Source organism: Cariama cristata, unplaced genomic scaffold (assembly GCF_000690535.1).
Source record: "Cariama cristata isolate BGI_N322 unplaced genomic scaffold, ASM69053v1 scaffold8268, whole genome shotgun sequence".
Classification (NCBI taxonomy): domain Eukaryota; kingdom Metazoa; phylum Chordata; class Aves; order Cariamiformes; family Cariamidae; genus Cariama; species Cariama cristata.
This window is the reverse complement of record NW_009630582.1, coordinates 17,318-38,717: the sequence shown is the minus strand read 5'-3', so window position 1 is coordinate 38,717 and position 21,400 is coordinate 17,318. Positions and strand designations below refer to the sequence as shown.

The 21,400-nt window shown below is 34.6% G+C and overlaps 1 protein-coding gene across 1 annotated transcript; it reads left to right on the top strand.

Moving 5' to 3' along the window:
* Positions 1-1,833: 1,833 nt before the first annotated feature.
* ODF2L (outer dense fiber of sperm tails 2-like) lies at positions 1,834-20,699 on the top strand (the record flags this gene model as incomplete). The annotated part of the gene is made up of 14 exons (XM_009705597.1): positions 1,834-1,983; positions 3,535-3,597; positions 3,828-3,899; positions 5,702-5,818; positions 8,983-9,168; positions 10,510-10,619; positions 12,159-12,294; positions 12,862-12,972; positions 14,109-14,213; positions 15,357-15,515; positions 17,236-17,321; positions 17,408-17,570; positions 18,434-18,559; positions 20,571-20,699. Coding segments are annotated over 14 exons (1,713 nt in total), but the record flags the coding sequence as incomplete, so codon positions are not given.
* Between the last annotated feature and the right edge of the window lie 701 nt (positions 20,700-21,400).

Genomic DNA, 21,400 nt, shown 5'->3' with positions numbered 1-21,400 from the left:
GTTCGGTGAGGGGGGAGAGGAGAGGAGAGGGCCCGAGGCAGGGCCCGGGTGAGGGCCGCTGTTGGGTGGGCTCGGCCCCGCTCCTCGCCCTTTGCGCCGGGGAGCGCGGAAGTGGGAAACTGCAGCTGCGAGCTTTACTCCACCCTTCGTGTGTGTTCAGTTTTCTGCTGTTGAGGGATTTGATTTCTGTGCACCAAATGTGTGAATTCAGTGCTGCTCAAGTGATTACAAGTTATGAATACGTGTGCGAGGTTTCAGTTGCATTAACTGTTAAATCTTTGATGAGACTGGGGTTTACCTGATCTGGTACACTGGACTTTCTAGCAGGAACGACCTGGGATGCCGACAGTGTTTCAGTTACCGATTCACAGAACACCAATATACGTTAACATATACTGTCTTGTTTTACAGCGTTAAAACAAAATGTCATCATCATCACAGTCATCCTCCTCTTTACCTGTACATAACTGTACTGCTCCTTTATTGGACTTTGATCTTCAGGAAAAGCTTCTTCTTCCTCATGCTACTGAGGCAAGTTCATTCTGTTCTTGTTAAGCTTGATTTTTTTCATTCTATTTGCTTTGTTAGCAAGATTAAAAACCAGATATTTCAAGACATGCTCCCTAGCTACAAATGGGAAGTAGGTGATTATTCCACAAATGAGTAAGTGAGAGTGCTGGATATAAAAAGCGTATAGTGAAACTACGGAAAAATTCTTGTTATTTTCTGCTTATATAGATGGGCTAGGATAAATGAAGCATGATGTTTAATCTTTCAAGATGCTGTTTTCGCTGGAAGTAATTAAATTCAAGAACTTAGTTTTGGTTACATAACTAAGAAAAAGCTACAGAGACCTGCACTGTGTTACGTAAGTTGAGGTCTGCCAGGAAATGTAACCCTGTAATAAAACAAGACACATAAATATATATATATAAAAAAATAAAAAACATTTGATATTTGGAGCATAGTTATTTGCCTTATGGCAACAGCTGGAAGCAAAGCAGTCTACATTCTGATTCTGTGAGGAAGTGATTTTTTTTTAGTTGGGAACTTCCCAAATTCTGTTACTAATTTTCTCAATTATGCTAAGAAGATACAGATGGAAGAATATAAACTCTTAGGCTGACAGGTTCTTTTGATGGACATGTGCCTGGCACAGGCTGAAAGCAGGAGAAATGTGTCCTGGTGGGTAGAGAAGGCAAGACAGCCCACTTCTGAAAAATGATGAGTAGTCAGTGGAGCACTGATCAGAGTAAACAGATAACTTTGTGCTTGATGAGGGCGTCAGTCATGCTGGAGTGTGAGGGTGGAGGCAGGAGAGAGGTGTTTGGAGAAGGGTTGAGGGTGATGGCAGGTTCCTGGTGCTTGACAAGATAGTGGGGGGAGTGGGATGTCTTTAGGTAGTAGGCACTGATACTTGGCTCTGGACTTGCCGTGACACGGGCAGCATCATGTTCCTGTGCAGCCCTCTCTGTTGAGGAGTTTTTCCAAACGGGGTGGAGGGGGTGGGAAGCTATTGCTACTTCCAAATTGGAATAACTCTGCTGTGTAAATGTAATATTGGTGACTGAGCAGGACTTGGCCTTGCTTCACTGGAGGTAAAATGTTTACCTTTGCCTTGTAGATTAGGTGTGTTCTGTGAGTATCAGTTTGAGGGTACATCCTGTACCCTTGTTGGAAGTCATAAATGAGAGATTTCTGTGATCTTTAAAATTTCTCCTAAATGATTCTCCTGAAGAGCCGACTTGTTTAATGTTGATATTGTTGAATAAGCAAGATCAATGCCCTAACTGAGTGATACTAAATATTATGTAATTATGAATGCTATTTCAGGGAAGAACATATGTGCCACCTGGAGAAGCAGGAAAACTCTGTTCACTGATTCACCCTTATAAAAAGGATTATCATAGAACTACAAAAGCCATTCGAGATGGAAAGTGTGTTACTGATCTAAACAAAGAAACTGGCACTCTTGAACACCAAGTAAGAAAATATGTGAGGCATAAACATAGAACCAATGCAAATGTACATTTCTTACACAAATCTTAAACTGACATTTAGTCTTATCATCTTCTTTAATATATGTATTGGAAAGATTTTTTTTGTTATGTCCTGTGCACAAAGAAAGCTCCTGCAAAGCTGGAAGGAATTTGGCGGGCTATGTATGTTATATCCATGGGAGGTAGATTGCAATGAATTCCTGTTTAATGGTCGTGTCGTATGGAACTCACACAGAAATCTGACAGAGTGAAGAATGTAAATTTCTTTTAAAATTAAATGTGATTTGTCATTGCTGACTTTCTTAGCTTTCTTTCAGAAGTCATAAAGCTAACCTTTTGTTCTAGCAAGCTAACAGAGATTGGTGTTTATTCTGAATTTTTTTTTTTTTTATTTTAAAGACAATATTTTTGTTTACTCAGGTTTTTCTAGACAATGCTAGCTGTCTTACACCAGGAGACTTTTTGTTGATCATTCGAGAGAAAATTCATAAGGAAGACAATTTCTTGAGAATGGAAAGATGCTATAAGTAATTTAGGTTTTGAGTCACTTCCCCATTCTGGGAAGTCTTCTAAGCACTTCTATTTTTGCTGATAAATTACTGTGAGGTCACAAAATACCATTCCTGTTTATATGTAAGTTTTTTGCTGATAGCAATCTGACTCAGTGTAGTCAGGAACGGATAGCACTGCTACTGCATACAATATTTATAAGTTTGCAGTGCATGCAGAGGAGGATACCTGGATGCAGAATTGAGGTCCATGTACTGACTTTACAGATAAACGTAGGATCAAGATTACAGAACGTCCTGAGGAATTACATGCAGGCCAGGATAAGATGAATGCTTTGCAAGGAGTTGTAGTAAAACTTTTGATGCCAAAGTTTCCATCTTGAGGTAGTGGGTTTATTCTCTCACTAGTGAAATTAAAATGTTTAGGATTTACAGTCTGAAAGTCCCGCAAGTCTATTTTTTTAAAATGGAAAGTTACCCCACCCCCAAAATTGGACATTTTAAAGTAGGAAGTTTAGTTGACAATATTATAGGCACATAAATTCTTTTGGATTTGTAGTAACAGTTAATGTAGGTTGATCTTTGTGATCTCCCAGCCTATGCTTTCTGGTTCAGTCTTCAAATTCTCCTATCTTACTGAAGTTCCTGAAAGGCTTTAATACTTAATCTTTAAAAGATTACGAGTTGTACAAATGCTTTTACTGTTTGACTATGTGTTTAAATAACACTTAAGTATTTATGGTATTTAGAGTCTTTTTATCTAAAATAAAGAAAGAAATTGGTGTATGGAATGACCCTAGTTTGTTTTCTTCGTACTGCGCACAAAATAAATTGAATGTTTAGGGTTTAAACCACCAACTCTAAGTAGCTTGTGAGTATGCAAGCTTTTATATTCATATGGACCAAATTTGAAAATGTAACAAATTATATGTACCAAATCCAAAACTGTTGAAAAAATGCTGTATCTATTATAATCTATTATAATTGGAAGTAATTTTTTAATGTTTCCTGCTTCTGTCTTGCAGTTAAACAGTAAAGACATTGGCATTTTGATACAGAAGTTAATTGAAAATGAAACCCAAAATACTGTAAGTAAATTGAAATTTCTTCTCTTTTTGTTCTATGCTGTACATCTGAAAGTGGCTACATCATGGGATCATACAATTTCAAGTGACAGTATCAAAGTGGCAGTACTTGTGGTTTATCATCACAAAATGGAATCTTAGTTTTACAGCTGAAATCTTCATCAGTGTGCATTACTGTTGCATTGTTGTGTACAGACATTAAAATAATTTCTTTGTTATTTTTTTCCATGAAGAATCTCAGGAGAAAAATATTTGAAAGGGAGAAACATGTTAAAGAACTTTCATCCAGGCTTCAGCTTGAAAAAGTGAGTGACCAGTTCTGTCGGAATGAATGTTGTGTCCTAGTGTACTAGATTCTTATTTACAAATTTTAAATTTTGTGAAGAGCAATTATTTAAAGAATTATGAAAAAAAAGGAAAATCCTGAAAGATGTTTGCTACAGATATATCTTAAAACCATCAAGACTGTATCCAAACCTGTTAAGAATACAGGTTGTCCTTAACACTAATATCCCATGGTTCAGAGAGGGACATACATCTAGACTAATGGCTTTTGGCTTCTCACTTACAGATTTGCAATAGTTCTGGAAAAAAATACTTATAATGAAGCAGTACAGAGTAAACTAAACAGATACTATTCGCAGTTAGTTTCCATGGCTCTTTAAGCTCAATGAACAGGGAAAGGTAGTACTGACAGCAGAGCTAATGTCATCAAAGGCTGACAAGACCTCATTCATTCTTTGAACCAAAGGAAGGGGCTCACTGCAGAAACCAACATAGAAAGAGAAGAATTGCTTGTCCTGTATAAGAAGGTACTATAAAAGTTTCAAAATTATTTTACTGGTAGTTTAGCAATCTATGTTAAACTACTTGTATACCTAAAGTGCACTTCATGTGTATGCAATGCAGTGTGGTTCAGTGTTAGTGAGGGATAGAGTAGGCTCAGTTAAACCTTCAAGGGAACAATGATATACTTTGATTTTTGTAACTCCTTGGTGTTTGTTGAGAGCCATGGTATGGTTCTTTAAGAATTTTTCTTTGCTTAACCAACAGAACATATCACTTGGCTGCAGGATAAACAGCCAGCTAATTGTAACAGAGGAGCCTGTAAGTGTGCCCCCTTTCACATCTGGCAATCGGCATGTCCTTGTCTTTATCTTGAAGTGAAGCAGCATGTTTTCATAGAAACATCCTTGTACTTGAGAGTAGAAATGCTGAACAGAAAGGTCTATAAAGATTCTGAAGGCCACGGTGCCAGCAAACCTCAGTGTTGATGGGATCTGCACAGCATGCTGTGTCCTGACTAGAGGTCTGTCTAATGAACAAGTTGGGGTGCCCAGCATCTGAAGAGATAAATGATTATCTATACTATCCCCTTGTTCCTTCTTATTTTATCTCCAATAAATGGCATTTTCATCAATACCTGACTAACTCTGAGTCTGCCTTTCTTAGTGGTATCTATAGTGAACGCTTGCACTGGTGTATTACAATGTTCTTCTAGTCTATACTGATAATATGACTTCTTTCTACCTGTTTTCATTATTTCTTATTTAGAACGAGCCAAAAGAATCAAGTTGCACAAAATTTCATAGGATCATCTGATCTCAGTTCTGGTGACATATGTTGCCTCTTCCCTTATGCTTTATGTACCGCCCCCAAAATTAGAGTTTGAATTAAGTGTATCAATACTTCTAGTAGCAGGTGGTGGTCTTTGGTATTTAATGAAGATCAGTTCAGTTCTAATTAGTCAGGGCAGAGCTTTAATTATGGCTTTAATTTTAGTCAACCTGCTAGTTAGATGCCTTTGCTCAGCCTGGATTTCTGAGTTTGTGCTTCCAGGTCGTGTTCATGCTACTTAAAGAGTCAGATTAAATATGAGGCATCAATTATGCATACATTCTTTCAAGTTTATGATTTCTGTTTAACATTAGTAACAAGTTACTGCTTGTGAATATACTTGTAGAGCATGTTTTATCTTTTCCAGCTTTTGAGGACTTTCAAATGTCAGAAACTATGGCAAAATAGAAGGAAAATAGAAGGAATATAGATAGCATCATATGGCATGTCTCCATAGACTGATAGATTTATGTTTATTTCTCTTTCTTAGGTCAATGCACAGAAAGAAGAACACCTGTCAAGATCAGTAAAGGCAGTACACGCTCACCTGCAATGTCAGATTCAAAAAAAAGAAGTGGAAAATGAGGAATTAAAAGTGAAAAGACAGGTCAACATATTTTTACTTGTGTTTCAGTTTATTTGAAAAAATTAGCAAAGCCTTATTGTGGTCAGAGTTTAATTCAGATTTGAGAGTTAAATCCTAAAGTATCACTTGAAATCAAACTCTTGGTGAAAGAAAAATCCCAAACAGTAAAAGTCATTAGCATTTATATTTTGCACTGTTTGCCTGACCACATTATCTTAATTGCAAAGGTTTTCTTTTTCTTCTTTTCTCAGCTTGTGCATCCTAGCAGTTCTGGTAAAGAGAAGTTAAGCACACATAGAAGCATTTGCACTCACCTAACTGTGCTATCTAGAAGATAGGTATCAATCCTGAGGCAATCTCTATATAGTCAATAGAAAGAGATAGGCAAGTCCAGAGGATGAGTTTCTTGTAAAATAAGGGTAATGAATCACCACCTATTTCTTTTTGTTGACTGTGAAGGAATCAATAAACCTCTTAATACAGACTGAAAGAGAACACTTAAGACTAATGCCTAACCTCACTTTGTTTAAGGTAGGTGAAATTATTTCCATTTTCTGTTCTAAAAAGCAAGAGCTAAATTTGGGCATTTGCATCAGTTACTGGCTTTAGGTCACGTGTCAGAGGCTGGAGCTTTATGTGGCCTCAGGTTTCAGTATTTGAAACTTGTCAAGAACATAGGCATGAATGAGAAAACATTGGCTAAAAAATAATGTATTTCTGATTTCCAGACTTTTTTTAGTAGCATACATCCCCTATTAATTGTATCATTTGAAATTGTAAAGGAACCTGTAGCAACTCAGTTTCAAAAAAAGTCACGTATGTCTATGTCTGTATCAGTACCTCATGTTTTTTTCTAAATAAAAATTACTTTCTTGTTCTACCTAGTACAATCACAGAATTCCAACAACATTTTTATTAGATAAAGTAACTTGATATACAACTGTATTTTCATTCAGTCTTTATTGAAATGTTTTCTTTGTTTTCTCTTCAAAATTGCTGAAGTCAATTGCTAGCTTAAATCATGGTGATGATTTTGTTAATATCTGAAGAAAAGCTTGCAAAAGCTTAGCATTACTCTTATGAAATTATCAGTTTGAATTTACCTCAGCCACTGAATAATGCCCAAAGCACTTATTCTTAGTGTGATTGTGACCTCCTGTGGTTGTAACAGGGGATAACAGTTGTTTAGTTATACCAAAAGTTAAGAAGTCCGTACATAGACTCAGATTTTCTATTTGCTCTATTTATAGAAGGTGTTCTTCCACTGCCCCTCTCAAGTCACATCTTTGTTTATTTAAATGCCCTATAAGCATCTATAGATGAAAACTGCTTGCTGCATATTTGGGGTTTTTTTATAAGTACTTTCCTTTTATAAGGAAAAGTAGTGCTTTTCCTTTTTGGTAAGTCCCAGTACCTGAGACCATCTTTTACTTGGAAAACCACATACATTTTGCATTGGTTGTGGAAAAGTTTTGGGGCCATTAGCAGGACTTATACTGACAGATATCCTCTCATGTGCATAATATGCATATTTTATTAGCAACTGGCAAATAGTATCTTGAATAAGGCTGGCACATTAACGTAGTCATTAGGTAGATGGCATGTCATTCCAGTCTTTATTCATGTAGAACATAATTAAATGTCAGACCTAGACTCAAAGGAAACAAATGCATTAATTGTTCTTTCAATTAGGATATTTATTAGTGACTTGAGAAATTTATTTACACTGCTAGCCTACTTACATTGATGTAATTTGGCAGAAGAATAATAAGTGATATGAAAGGAACTTTCACTTGTCTCTATGAAAGTAGTTGTCTACTGGTAGCTTGGCTATGTTTTTGGTAAGCTGTAGCACCTTAAAAATAATTGCATCTGAGATTCTCCTTGAAGCAGAGTCCAGTATTTCTTTTATTGTATGTCATCATGTAGTGTTTTAATGTCTGGTCTTTTTTTCCATTCATATTTAAATAACAAGTGATATGTAGATGAAAAACACAAAAGTCATGATGTTAGAGAGAGCAGCTTCCTGGATTGGATGGGATCAGTACACTGCCTTCATCAGAGTGATGTAAAATCTAGTTAGTCAGAAACATTAACAGCAATAGAAAAGATAACATAGTGACAGTTGTAGAACCCAGCTCTCATCTTGATTGCATTGTACACATTTGATAATATAATTAAATGCATTAAAAATACATTTAATGCAAATATATTTTTACATGTATTTAAATAAAAATATATTTAATGCAAATGTATTTTATTTCCTGAGTGCTGCAAAGTCAAGCACTCAGGAAATGGTAAGTTGTCCTTACAATGTGTGATTTACCACTGTGGTTTAAGCTTTATCATAGCCTATTTCAATCATCTTTAAACAATCGTCTGCTGTGAGTAAGGCAGTGCTTAATCTGTTCTTTTTGCATTTTCTGCTTCACTATACATTGAACACAAAATATAACTTTCCATAAAAAATAGTTTCTTCACTAAACAATTCTGCTTCATTAATAGAGTGAGGACATGATATGCATGGAAAAAAGTCAGAGATTTTGCAAGAACATAGTATATTGTCATCTAATCACAGGCCATATCATAATACATATGTTCAAGAAAAGACTGTAGCTTTTCCTGGTTTCTTGGATTTGTTTTTTTTTTTTTAAGTCAAGATCTTAACTTTCATATTCAAATTTCATATGCAGTTATACTGCTCTCCAGCCCTAGTTATGTGTGTGCTCACTATAGATTCAGAGCACATACTGCTACTACATCAGTGAATATCACTAGTAGCATCATTAAGGTGATATTCTTTACAGAAATCAGTCACTAGGGATGATGAAACCACTTCAAATGGGTTTAACATCCATGCCATGCCTTCCACATTGAAATTCTGCATTCATTTCCAAGAGCACATAGCGATGGTTAGGCTGCTGTCTTTCTACCTACTCCTGCCTGCTTCTGCCCCTCCTCAACCTCTTCTCTTCATCTTTTTAATGAATTTCCCAACATATATTTTCTCTTGCCTACTGCTGTACATATCTTGGCTAGCTCCATGTATCAACCACAAGATTTGAGATACAAAGCAATTATGGAAACAGATTATAAATGTAATTAGTATTCCTGATTATGTTTTATCACAAAATTATCTGTAAGATATAGAATTTGAAGAGAGTTGATGTTTCGTTATGCTGCAGACTCTAGAAAAGAAAATAGCAGTGTGGAAACTTCAAGTTGGTGAATACAAGCACCAGATGTTAGCCTTGAAGGAAACCAGTGAGCAAAAGAAGAGCGCTCTGAAAAAAGCAATCAAGTCCCAGAAACAAAGAGCTAAACACTTTGAAGCAGCTGTGGAAAATTTAACCTCCAGAATAAGAGAATGTGTGAGTGACTATGCTGTGAACAATGTTGTGCTGTATTGTTTTAAATTGAACACTTGGGGGACTTTCACCTGTGGAAAATAGGAGAATTTGGTTGGTCATGTTGTGTTTGTATCATCTCTTTTATTTTTTTGCTCCTTGGTTAAGGAAAAGGTTGCTATAAGTGACATGCAAACTGCTACTACATTCACAGCCTTTGTTTTGTTAAAATCTAGTGAATGTCTTAAGCCATGAGGTCGTACACTTCAAACTGTAGTAAGAGAAGTCTGATCAGCTTTCAGTTACACCTCTCCTGACCTTTCTGTTAGACCTTTATGGATATACACTAACTCAGAACTACAGTATACTAACTGAGGATCCATGATTGGGGTTTGAAGGCTTTGTTTTCTTTATCAGTGTATGACGTCTCATTAAGATACTCAGCTTTCTGTTTCTAAGCTGCTTGCTCTGAACCTTTTCAAAATGCAAGTACAAAACTTCCTTAATCCAAATTGTTCCTTAGATTCTTGCCCTGCATATCCCTACAGCGTGTAGTTGTTCAAAAAGGCTCAGTGGATCAGACCTGTACTGAGATCTTTATTGCCTTATTTATATTTCCAACTAAGAGTATGTTTTCATACTTTCAGATGTATTGCCATCATTTTGGATATGTCGGTATTAAAGGTGTATTTTTCCAGTTAGTATACCAGGAGACGGTTAATAATGGGTTTTGTTTTCTTTGATCTTTGTGAGAAGACAGTAGTGAATCTTTAAGTACACTTAACAGCACAGAGGGATGGCAACTAACTCTTGCAATGTTGATGTTTTGTAGTCACACTGTTGTTTTCCTTCCCCATTGAAGACCTGGTGTACTTTCAAGATAGCATGTGTTGGTTAATTATCCATACTCCTTTGAAGGATTTCACCTAACTTTGCATTTCTTACCTAGCTATTATTTTTTATTCTTAAAATGTTTTAGCAGAATTTTATTTTTGTATTAATTTATGTGATTTATATGCAGTAGAGATGTATTTGAGACAAATATTTTTGCTCTAAGAAAAAATTATCTTAAATTTTGAAATATTGTTGTATTCTACAGTTGATATACAGTGCCAGCATTTAACTGTGTCTCTGCCTTGAAAGTAAGCCTGCACTTACTTAAAGTAAGACTAATTTTTTAAAATGTGGGTAGTTTTGTTTATTTTCTTTTGAGACAAGACAAAATTTATATTGCTTTGTACTAGGGAGATTCAATAAAGCCATCTTACATTAAATAGCTCTTGTGTGTAGAAAAAATTTAGAACTAGATGGCATTCTTCAGTGGCATTCTTTTGTTACATAATTTGTAATTCCTGTTTTCTCTAGGAAGTCAAACTGTCTGAGATACTGTTAGCTTCTGATGTCTGGAAAAACCAGCATGATAGAATGCTTGAAGGAAAGACCACGTTAGAAATTCAAACAGAAGATCTTAAGAAGTAAGTTAAACCGTTGATCTATTTTTTTTGTTTCTGTAGTCACACAGTGTTGATATTGAGTAATGTAGGACTCTGCTGACAATATAAACAAGTTTATGTATTCATATTTTAAAATTCTGAGCAGAATTTAGAAGTTGGAAACTAGAACAAATTTAAGATTTTTAACGTTCTCTATACTGCATTTCACAACTTTTTTAAAAATTTCATTCCCTTCTAAAAGTAAGGAACATATTCTTTCCCCTGCATACTTCTGGTTAGCCTGAACTCGCTAGTAGCTACTATGCTGCTTTCTCAAAGCCACTTATTTAGTAACTGTTTTAGTAACTCAAGTAACACTTGAGTGTTAACCCTTGTGTCTCTGCAGTATAGAAGAAGCTTCTTAGGCTTCTAGTTTCTGCTTCAGTCTAATGATGGCAAAATTCTTTCAATTCCGCTGATGTCTTACCCCACTAGAGGACAGAGAAGGGTTCCTCTCACATGTGCGTTTGAACAGTTTATTCTTGTAAGGAAAAGCAAGACAAAATTGTCCAACCTTATTCAAACTACGCAGTCAAATCTTAAAGTACCTGAAGGATATGCCATTTTCTTTGGCAGATGGTGACAAATATCCTTTTAGCTTTTCTGTGGTAGAAATATGGACTATAATTGAAACAAGCAAAACAAATTGGCAGGTGCCTTTATGCTAGATCTAAGGCAGAATGTTTATTTTACAAAGGATTTAATTCATGCTGGAATATGTAACAGCACAAATTAAATTGGCTTGACTCTTTTGATTTTGTTTCAGAAAATCTGATGTTTCTGAAAATATTTTCAGCATATTTTAAAATTTGGCAGGGGTGCAGGTACATGAGATCAGTCCAGTAATCTGTCTAGCCCATTACTGGTCCATTGTATATGAGGAGGCATCTAGGAAAGAATAAGAAAAGCGAAACATCTATGATAACTTCCCTCAAGTACTCATTCTGCTTCTAGCTGTTCTTTGCTGTTTTTATTTTAGCTGAAAATACAAGTTTTTGCTTGAAATGTACCATTCTAACAGGACTTGTTCTACTAGGCAGTGTCTGACTAACTAAACAGCAAAACAAATTTCATTGTTTAAGTTCATTAACATGAAAAGCAAATGGTGAGGCATAGCACAATTTGTTGTTTTTAATAATGGAAAGTACCATTCCTAAACTAGCTATGGAATGTTCGTAGTAGAACATTATCTGATAGACCCTATAAATTCAATATCATTCCATTTTGTACAGTATGTGTATGCATAGTTGTCTTGGAAGTATGCTTGCATGTTCTAGGTAATGAATTTATTTATAATTGAGCTAGGACCACTTCTTTGGTGGATCACTCTTTTGGATAGTTTCTTATTTCAATAGATACTACTTTCCTGGGATGCTTAAATGCATTCTACCTTCTTATTTTATTTTAAAAATAAATAAATAATCAATGAAGGAGTATGTGTGTTAAGATACAATTTAATTTGCATGGTGAGAGTTTTGGAAGCATTGTATATTATACCGAAGTTCTTGCTTATCTAACAAGGCAGATCACAAGCCTTTTGGAAGACATGAAAAGAAAGGAGGAATGTAGAAGAAACTCAGATGAGGAAATTCTTGGAAAGCTAAGTTCTGTTAACTCTGAAAATGAGAAGCTTTACCTTGAAAATGAAAAATTAAAGGTGAGATCATTATAAATCACTGTTGAATGTCTCTGCATTTCTGATACATTAATGAAGTAACCACATTAATTCCCTTTGGGCCTTCGGTCTAGAGATCCCAAACCTGTAGAATAAATTTTGCCATCCATTTTTTACAGTAAGTGAAAATGAGACATTGAAAATTTATCAGTGGAAATCTGTGGCAAAGCTAGGAACAGCATTGTCGCATCATTTGTCTGCTTAACCAGGATGCTATTTATTTTACTGTCAGTAGCTACAAAATTGCTTAACTAGAAATTGTTCTTTTATGTTTGCAAAACTTTGTTTCAAACTACAGAACTGAGTTTAGCTCAGTTACTAATTTCAATTTTTAAAGAGTTTACAGGTTTTGTGTTGTATTTACCCTCCAAAGTAAATATTCTCATGAGCTGACAAATGAACTGTGGAGTATCATTTTTGTTTGACAGGATAAATAATTGTGTCACTCTTCTTAATGCCTGCAGGTCACTTGCTAGTAATATCATATCATAGATTGTGTTATTTTAATAATACTCTTACAATTTTTATATTTTCCATGTTTTAATCAAGGCTTCCCTTGCTACATTGGAAAACAGTACTGTGTCTGTTCAAAATGAGCTGCTAGATCTGCAAGAAAAGGCAAAGCTGCAGGAAAACCTTGTTGAACAGTATAAAAATCAGGTGACTAGTGTACTTGAAATGTTCAAGTATGGTTTTGAAATTTGTAAGCAGTTTTGAGGAAATGATAAAGGTTTTGTTTCTAATAAAACAGTTCTGTTGTCATGGTGATTGTAATACTGTCATAACATTTAGGATGATAGAAAAGAGTGCCATTACAAACCATATTCAAGAACAGCCTCCACACTATTACTAGTACACATAATCCTTACTGAATTGTGTGAAGCCCAGTTGAAGCTCATTGAAGCCAACAGAGCTAATTACATACTTTCTTAGAAAAGATTGCTTCCTAAAAAGCAAGTTGGCAACCCAATAAACTATATTTAAAAAGTAAAATTTGAGTCTGATGTCTTTAGTAGACATATCCAATGATATTTTATCTCCCCTTGTTCATACCTTTATTTCCACATTTCTAAGAACAGTAAACCAGCATTCAAGTACTGTTGTAAGAGTCTTTTTATTTACGTAGGTAGCTCCACATTGAAAATACCAGCAAAACATATAAATCAAACTTAAAATGGGCTTTTTATCAATTCCTTTTTTTTTTTGTACTTGGCTTGATTCACAGAGAAGACATTGATTCAAAGTTCTATATATTTCTGCTATAGTATAGACATAATTTCATTGACAGTCTTCACTTACCTCTTTTTAAAAATCACTGACAAGACAAAAAATACAAAATCCAAGTACAATCAGTGTGCCTTGTCTGTGGAATGCATCACCACAATTAAAGTTGTTGCCAGCTTTAAGGTGGGAGATGTAGTTCCAGGGAACAGCCAGCCTTAAGCAGTGAGTGGGATGAAATTCCCTAGCTCATAGCTGTGGTGACTCCAGATGGGAGCTGATACTTGTTATCTGGGGAGAGAAGAGTGAGTCATGCTGGCTGCTTCTGTAGCACAACTGTAGCTCCTTCTCCATTGTTGAAAACAAAATGTTGATACTGGAGTGCTCTTTACCTGGTTACCCTTTTATATTTGGTGTGGTGAATAGGATAATGAAAATAACTTCATATGATGACAAATACTGAGATTCTATTTAGAAATCAAAGGTTTTTCTTTATGCTTCATACTAATGATTCTATCTTCTGTATTTAAAAGAAACACCTTGCAAATGTATGTGAAAAATATGTGTTGTTCTAGGTACAAAAATTACAAACAGCAGTAGAAGAATTGCAATCCAGATATGAAACAGTCTTAAATGAAAACAAAAGAATAACAGAAAACAAATGCTTAGAAGTGGATATGGTAAGTTTTGCAGTAATAAAGGATGTTTCCAAACAATTCTGTAGGACATTGATCTTTCATACATTATTGTGATCTCCTTATTAGAAGTCACAAGGTACTGGCTCTTTTTCTTTTTCCATGTATAAAATTGTTTTAAATTCACTGAATGTTTTACTAACTCCTACTTGAGAGCTGGTGGTTTTTTGGATGCTACACAATTGCAAACAGGTGAGAAATGGTTCCTCAAGTAATGACTGAGGAGTTGGGCTGCTATTTTAGATTCGAGAATTCTTTTGTCCCTTTTAAAAATGTGATTTTGTTGATGATTTTAAAACTAGATCTCTTGACAGAACAGCAGTGAAAGTAGCGTATGGAAGCAAACCTGCTGTAAGACTGCTTTGTTTGTTTTAACTAGCAGTTAAAACAGAGAATCCATACAGAGATGAGTTTTAAGTTTTTCGGCAGATGGAGCTGAATACTGGAACACAGTTAGCACATTCTTAAACATCAGAAAACAATGTAAAATTAGTAGGAAAATCACTGTCCTCAGTTCCATGGATTGTCAAAATACATGCTCTTTTAAGCAATAAAGCTGAGGCAGGGACAGGATTTGCATTGCCTGCAGACAATTAGTCCTCACATAGAAGTGTCTTAGATGTTAATTTTATTTCATACTAACTTTATTTTTCCATGATTGAGTTGTAGATTGGAGAGAAATATTTTCTGATCCCATAAATAATATTTGCACAGCATTGCATGTGGCTTCGTATGGTATTAGGTGTTGCCCTCTTCAAATACTGCAATACTTGTATGGTCAGCATTTTTCTTGTAAGCTGCTTAGTGTGTCTGTATGCCATCTCCCAAAATATATTGCAATAAAAATAAAATAAAAATTTGGGTATTGCATGATCAACTGCTAACACTTGCATAATTTTCTAAGTGTTCATTATGAGTGTTACTTAGTCTTCAATGAAGTGTAGTCAGAGATGGAAATTTCTCCACAATGGTGAACTTGTAACTTTGTCAATGTTTTATAAAATAGATGATACTATGCAACTTGTGTTGAATTTCAGATTTATTACTTACATGGAAATCCATTAAGTATTACAACAATTAATTTATGGTTTTACACTTAAATTTTTCTCCTGTGATGCTACTATGCAGGTGAGGGACAAAATGGAGGCTGAATTAAAAGAGTTAGAACATGTTTGTGACTTGCTGAAAACAGCTGAGGAAAAGCAGCAAGGCTATCAGGAAAAGCTTGTGTCCTGGGAAAGGAGCCATGCACAGAAATGCAAAACCCTCAGGGAGCTGCACGTTCAGGTGCTTGAAACATGCTGATTTTTGAAGATAAATGAGAAAATTATGTGGAAGAGAGTCTCTGGAACACTTTTTTTTCCTATTAGTATGTGTGACTGTTGTGGTTTCCTTTGTTATTTGCTTCATAAAGCAAAAGCTTCTTCTGTAGAAATAGCATAATGCAAATAAAACTATTGCAACTGTATTTACGTGAATTCAGTATGTGACAAGGCTAATTACTTTGAGGTTCTCTATCTTTTAAGTGAGTATATTCTTGATTGTTTTGAATACTTATGTCCTGACATGTGTTGCAGAATTCTTCCTTGGAAATAAATGTGCAAGTCTAGTTATTGTTTGTATCTAGTGGAATAATTTAATTCCACATTAGTTTTGTTTTTAATGACTGATTTATAAACCAGACAATATTGGTGCAGATAAATAGTCATAAATTATAGTTGATGATGTATAACTTTAACATTTTAATGATTACATTGTGTTAGTTGATAGACTTTATATACTTGTAAAAAAAAAAAGCTCTTGATTTTGTTTTAAATTTCTTGTCAAGATGATCTTTATAGTATGAAATTTTGTTCTTGTTTGTATCTTTTTAAATACTTCTTCCAGGAATGCTTATAAGCTCGTAAATCCATCTTTGCTTAGCAAAATACTTAAGCAACAATTAATTTTGAAGTGCATGTATAAAGTGATATATGCAATTTTAATCTAACTACATGTTTTCCTAAATAAATGCAAAAAGCTCTTAAGTATAGTGAAGTAATTGGGAATATAATCACTAGTCTTGGTGACATCCTTTAGAGATTCTGATCCTTGATCCTATGACTAGAATTTAGGAAAATTCCTTTTGAAGTAACTGGACCATGTGCAGAATCCATCTTCTGGGTTCAGCTGGACCAGATCAGTTTACTACCCCTCTGCTGGAGATTTCTACTACTGCCAGTCTGCTAGCTGAACAGCACATAAATCACGTGAACAAAATCAGCCAGATTAGCTCAAACTACTGGATGGAACTGCTTGAGGTAGTCCAGTGAAAAATGGAAGTTGCCCCTTAAATAACGGTGCCAAGAGGCTGGTGATGTGGCTATTTATTGCCAATCTGCTGTTGATGGATGGTAGCAAGAGCAATAATATCAGCACTACTGTTATGAGATTTAAAAGAAAACACATAAAAGTTTGTCAGTCTGGATGCTGGGCAGGGGAAGACAGTTTGGCTTCTTGCTTTCTTCTATACCTCTTTTTATGAACTTGATTGTCTTTTTTGATATTCACTACTTTCTGAAATTCTTTACCAGGGCTACATTGTTCTTCTGTGATAACTGTGTATGTATATATATACGGTATTATTTTTATGCTTCCTGTGACTGTAGCGTAGGGAAACTTATTTTTGCTTGAATATAAAGCTTAAGTGTCAGAGTTTACAAGGAGGTAGACCCGGCCAACTCCTAATACACAAGGCTGCATGAGTAGCATATGGGTTTTGTTAGGGCTTCACTTTGTTACATAGCAAGTTTTCAGTCTTAAAGTGTTCACACAAAGTTTTAGTCTGCTACTTTGGCTGTATTTTATTTGTTTTAAATACAGGATAATTTTTACTGGAATATAATATAGTGTTTACCTGAAATTACTGTTAAATTGTTTGATTGGATTTTAATAGGCAAGTTTACTTTACTCTGTAAGATCCTGTATATAGATCTCTTCAACTAGAAACGAATTGTCATTTTCACAGGAGGAAGACAGTGTAACTTCTGTGGGCAGTCATTCCTTAGAAGAAGAAAACTGTAACATTCAGAAGAAATATGAAGATCTTAAAAGGTAACTTTTAAAAAATCTGACTGCAGTTAATTCCTACACCTCTCTGCTATAGTGAATTATAATGCATTAATCTGTTTTGCATAAAGGCAATTAGAAAAGATGGAATTTCAAAATGAAGAACTTGCTTGTCAGCTCAAAAAAGAAGATGAGAGTCTTCAGTGCAGTAAATTGCAGCTTGAAGAGAAAATTGCAGAGTATAATGGATTAACCAGACAACTGGAATCTGCTTTGGAAGAAGGGAGAAAAATGGTATCGCTGATTTAATACATCTCTTAATCTTATTTGCCATTTTCTATTTAAAAATAGCATTAAAAATGAATGTGCTTGAGAAGAAAGGATGGGACAAGATTATTTTGCACATTTGTTTAAATATGGATTGCATAACTCAACTTCTTTGTGGAATTCGGATCCTACTGAAATTAATGACAAAGTTCAGTGGACCAACATTTCACTATCTTTTTTTGGTGACAAATCAAAATGCTTTAACCACCTAATATTAAATCCCACACATATGGCAAAAAGTTTCTGAACAAAAGCTTGATCTTACCTTTTTCTTATTTTCTTTGGAATAGGCAGCCCACAAGAACTTTGGTCGAAATCCTCCTCATTTTAGCGGAAGGCTTTGCACGCTTTCAATATTAAGCGGAGATTTATCATTTGTAGAAAGGATGCAAACAGTACATCAAATGGAAGAGGCAATTTAGGAATTTGGATTGCAATGGATTATATTCGTTTAATCAGAAAATATGTATGAAATTGCAATTTCTGTCTCAGTTGATTTCAACATGATTAATCTATCTGAATTTTCTCAATACTGTCTGAGGATATTGATTTGATTTTGAAAAAATAACAAGTTTGGCTTAACTTACAAATAAGCTACAAAAGTATCTCCCTCCCAGTAATATTATTTTTTTTTCCCCAAGTTGAAATTTCTTTCAAATTTAACCAGAATATTTCTCAGGTTTGTTTAATTTCTGGGCATGGGAAATAACTAAAGTATTAGATGACAGAATAGGAAATAGAGCTATTAATGCTAAGATATAAGAAAATAATTCGATTTGGGCTTTAAGAGAAAGTAAATATACATAATTTCTCTTTCTTTACTATTATAGGTAGCTGAAGAACTGGAAAAATGGTCATACAAAGAACAAGCCCTTCAGACAAAAATGCTAGTTCTTGAAACTGAAGTGAGAGAGGGGCAAGAAGAGAAAAAACAACTCCTCTGCATATTTCACCGTGTGAGTAAACAATACTGTTTATGACTTAAGAAATTACTTACCACATCACCGTTTACAGTAAAAGTTCCTTTTACTGAAAAACACACCACTAATACAATTGATACAGACTTTCAGAAACAGCAAATTAATTCAGCTTGTCAATATATTTTGTATATTGACATTTCTAATACGCTTAACATGCCCAGTCTAACTAAATCACTAGAATAATACTAAGTTTACATCTCTTATTCAATCCAGTTTTCCCAGCAAAGCAAAAATCAAAAAATATGTATGAGGTTGTAATTTCCCCTCTCAGATTAATCATGTTCAGTAAGCATACGTAGATTTGAATAGATGCTAAGAGTTCCATAATGATGTAGTGGTATCTTCCCCCCCCACACACCCCCCCTGCCGAGTGAATCACAAGAATCTGATCTTGCTGGAATTTGTGAAAAGCTTTCAGTTTATATGCTGATATTGCACATAAACGTAGTTAGTAACAAAAGAGATGATATTATGATTTCTCAAAGTGTCAAACCTTTAAATGCTTAGGTTTTGATATCTCGATATTTTCCTATTCAGCAAACCCATGGTCTAACATGGCATTTAGGATGAGTAATATTCTCTGAAAACAAAGAAGCCTGATTTATTGTTTTATCTAATCCAGAAAATTTCAGCACATTTTCTGTTAATAAAATGTCAGACATAGCTGAATTCCCTAGACTAGTGATGGCAAATAACTTGCTTTAATCAAAGTTTTGATACAGTTAGGGATTTGTCCTGTGATGAGTTATTGTAAGCTACAAGCTATTTAAAATAAATGTAGAAGACCCTAAGAAGTTTTACTATCATTCCCCTAGACTTTCAAAAACAATATTCTGTATTCTGATTTGAAGCATTCAAGATTAAGATCAAGCCAACCCAAATGCAAACTCTATTCAAGATTTAAATAAGATATCAGAGACGTGGTTCTGAACTCAGTATGCTTTAATTAATTTTTATCTGTATCAAGTGTAACTTAATGTCTGCATTTACCCTAAGACAAAAGTATTCTTAAAACAAAATCAGGCATTGGCTAGTGTTTTATTCTACTTCAAATATTTTCTCATAGGAATTTCTTACTATGTTAAATTAAAATAGAAAAGAAAGAAAGTTTTCTTGTCTTTTGTCCCAGAAGAACTCATAGGTATGTTTTTAAATGGTTTCCATTTGAAGCTTACGGTTAAAATACAATTGTGAAAGATATATATGTCTGAGAGAACTGTTCTAAATTAATTAATTGCTTTTTATTCCAATTACATTTACATATAACTGAGACTGCATTATGGAAAATGATAAAATGGTCTTATTCCTGTTGTTGTAGTGAAACTGGAAGCAAAATAGGACTGTGAAGGTAACTTTATTCAGTTATTCATTCTGACCTGATTATTGTTTTCTAAGGCTGGACTTAAATCTGATGACTATAATTATGTTTTTTTAAAAAAATTTAATTTATTTTAACCAATTAGCATCTGAAATCTGCAATAGACATAAAAGGAAATATCTGAATGTCTGTAGTATTTATAAAACAATTAATCTATGGTGTGCATCAGGTATGGAACTAATGAGCAGGTAATATTGCTATCCATCATTTTTTTATATAAGGAACTATAGGCATCAAAAATCACATTGCATCAGAAATCAGTAACAGATGTTTCCTTGAAAAATCAACATGAGAGAGAGTGTTAAGTCCATAATAGATTAAGATGCTACGAATCTTCCATGATAAAAATTCAGAAGGCTAGTTTTTACGTTCCTATGCCTTTTTTGGATTATAAACCTATTCAAACATGTTCGGTTTGGTCCTGACTGAACATAAATAAAGCTTCAATACTTTGAGGCCTTTTTGAGAACGTTCAGTTTTGTGAAGCCTCTGGAACCTTTTACAGGTAAATAAGGCTTGTAAAAATGAGGTACTAGTTGTCTTACATTATTAATATAATTGATTTGTATTTTATTTTTAAGTTGCATTGCATTTCTATTTTTTATTTAGAATGAAAAGCACCATGAAGTACATTTGAAAGAGCTGGAGAACATCCTACAGAAGTCAGAGAACAAGAACCAGAGCATTCAGAATTATGTGCAGTTTTTGAAAGCTTTGTACATAACAATGTTTGGCTGAATTCTTCAATTTATTTGATAATAAGGAAACTTTTCAAGATTTGGCTCTAAGTCTTGTTGGAAACAAGGCTGTTGAGGCCTTACAATATTTTGCAGGATTGAGTACTATAATGTTAGTTCTTCCCTAGGAAAACTTCTGTTGTGGGCAGGGAAGAGCAGGTCAATCTTTACTGTATATCCTACTGGCTGGTCACATACAGAAAATTTACCTGATACTACTGATACAAAGAATTTTATCATTCATGAAACAGAAGTGAAAAGGCAGACTGTATGACAGTAGTGACAGGTGTGTAAGTGTGGGGTGTACACAGAAAGTTGTAAATTGGTCTGTGAATTTACAAAGTGTTAGGTCCTGTGCTGTAAAATCTTACGTATGCCCTTTTATCCATGGTAAATGGAGATGATCACAGATTATCTTTCAGCTCGCATGGGGAAGAGAACACCCATGGACTGGTTGCATAGTAATTTGCATATTTTAGTTATTAGTAATTATATAATATTTATCAGTCATTATACTTCTGTTACTGTAGAAATCTAGCTGTCCAAGATAATGATATCTAGCCTATTAAGACAGGCAAAAATTTAGAGAGCATTACGTTCCCTTCCTTTCTTTTCCCTGTAGCTTAGCACCAATGTAGCACGTACTACTGCACTGCATGAAATAGTTGTCGCCACAAGGCTGTCCCATCCAGCCTTTTTTCC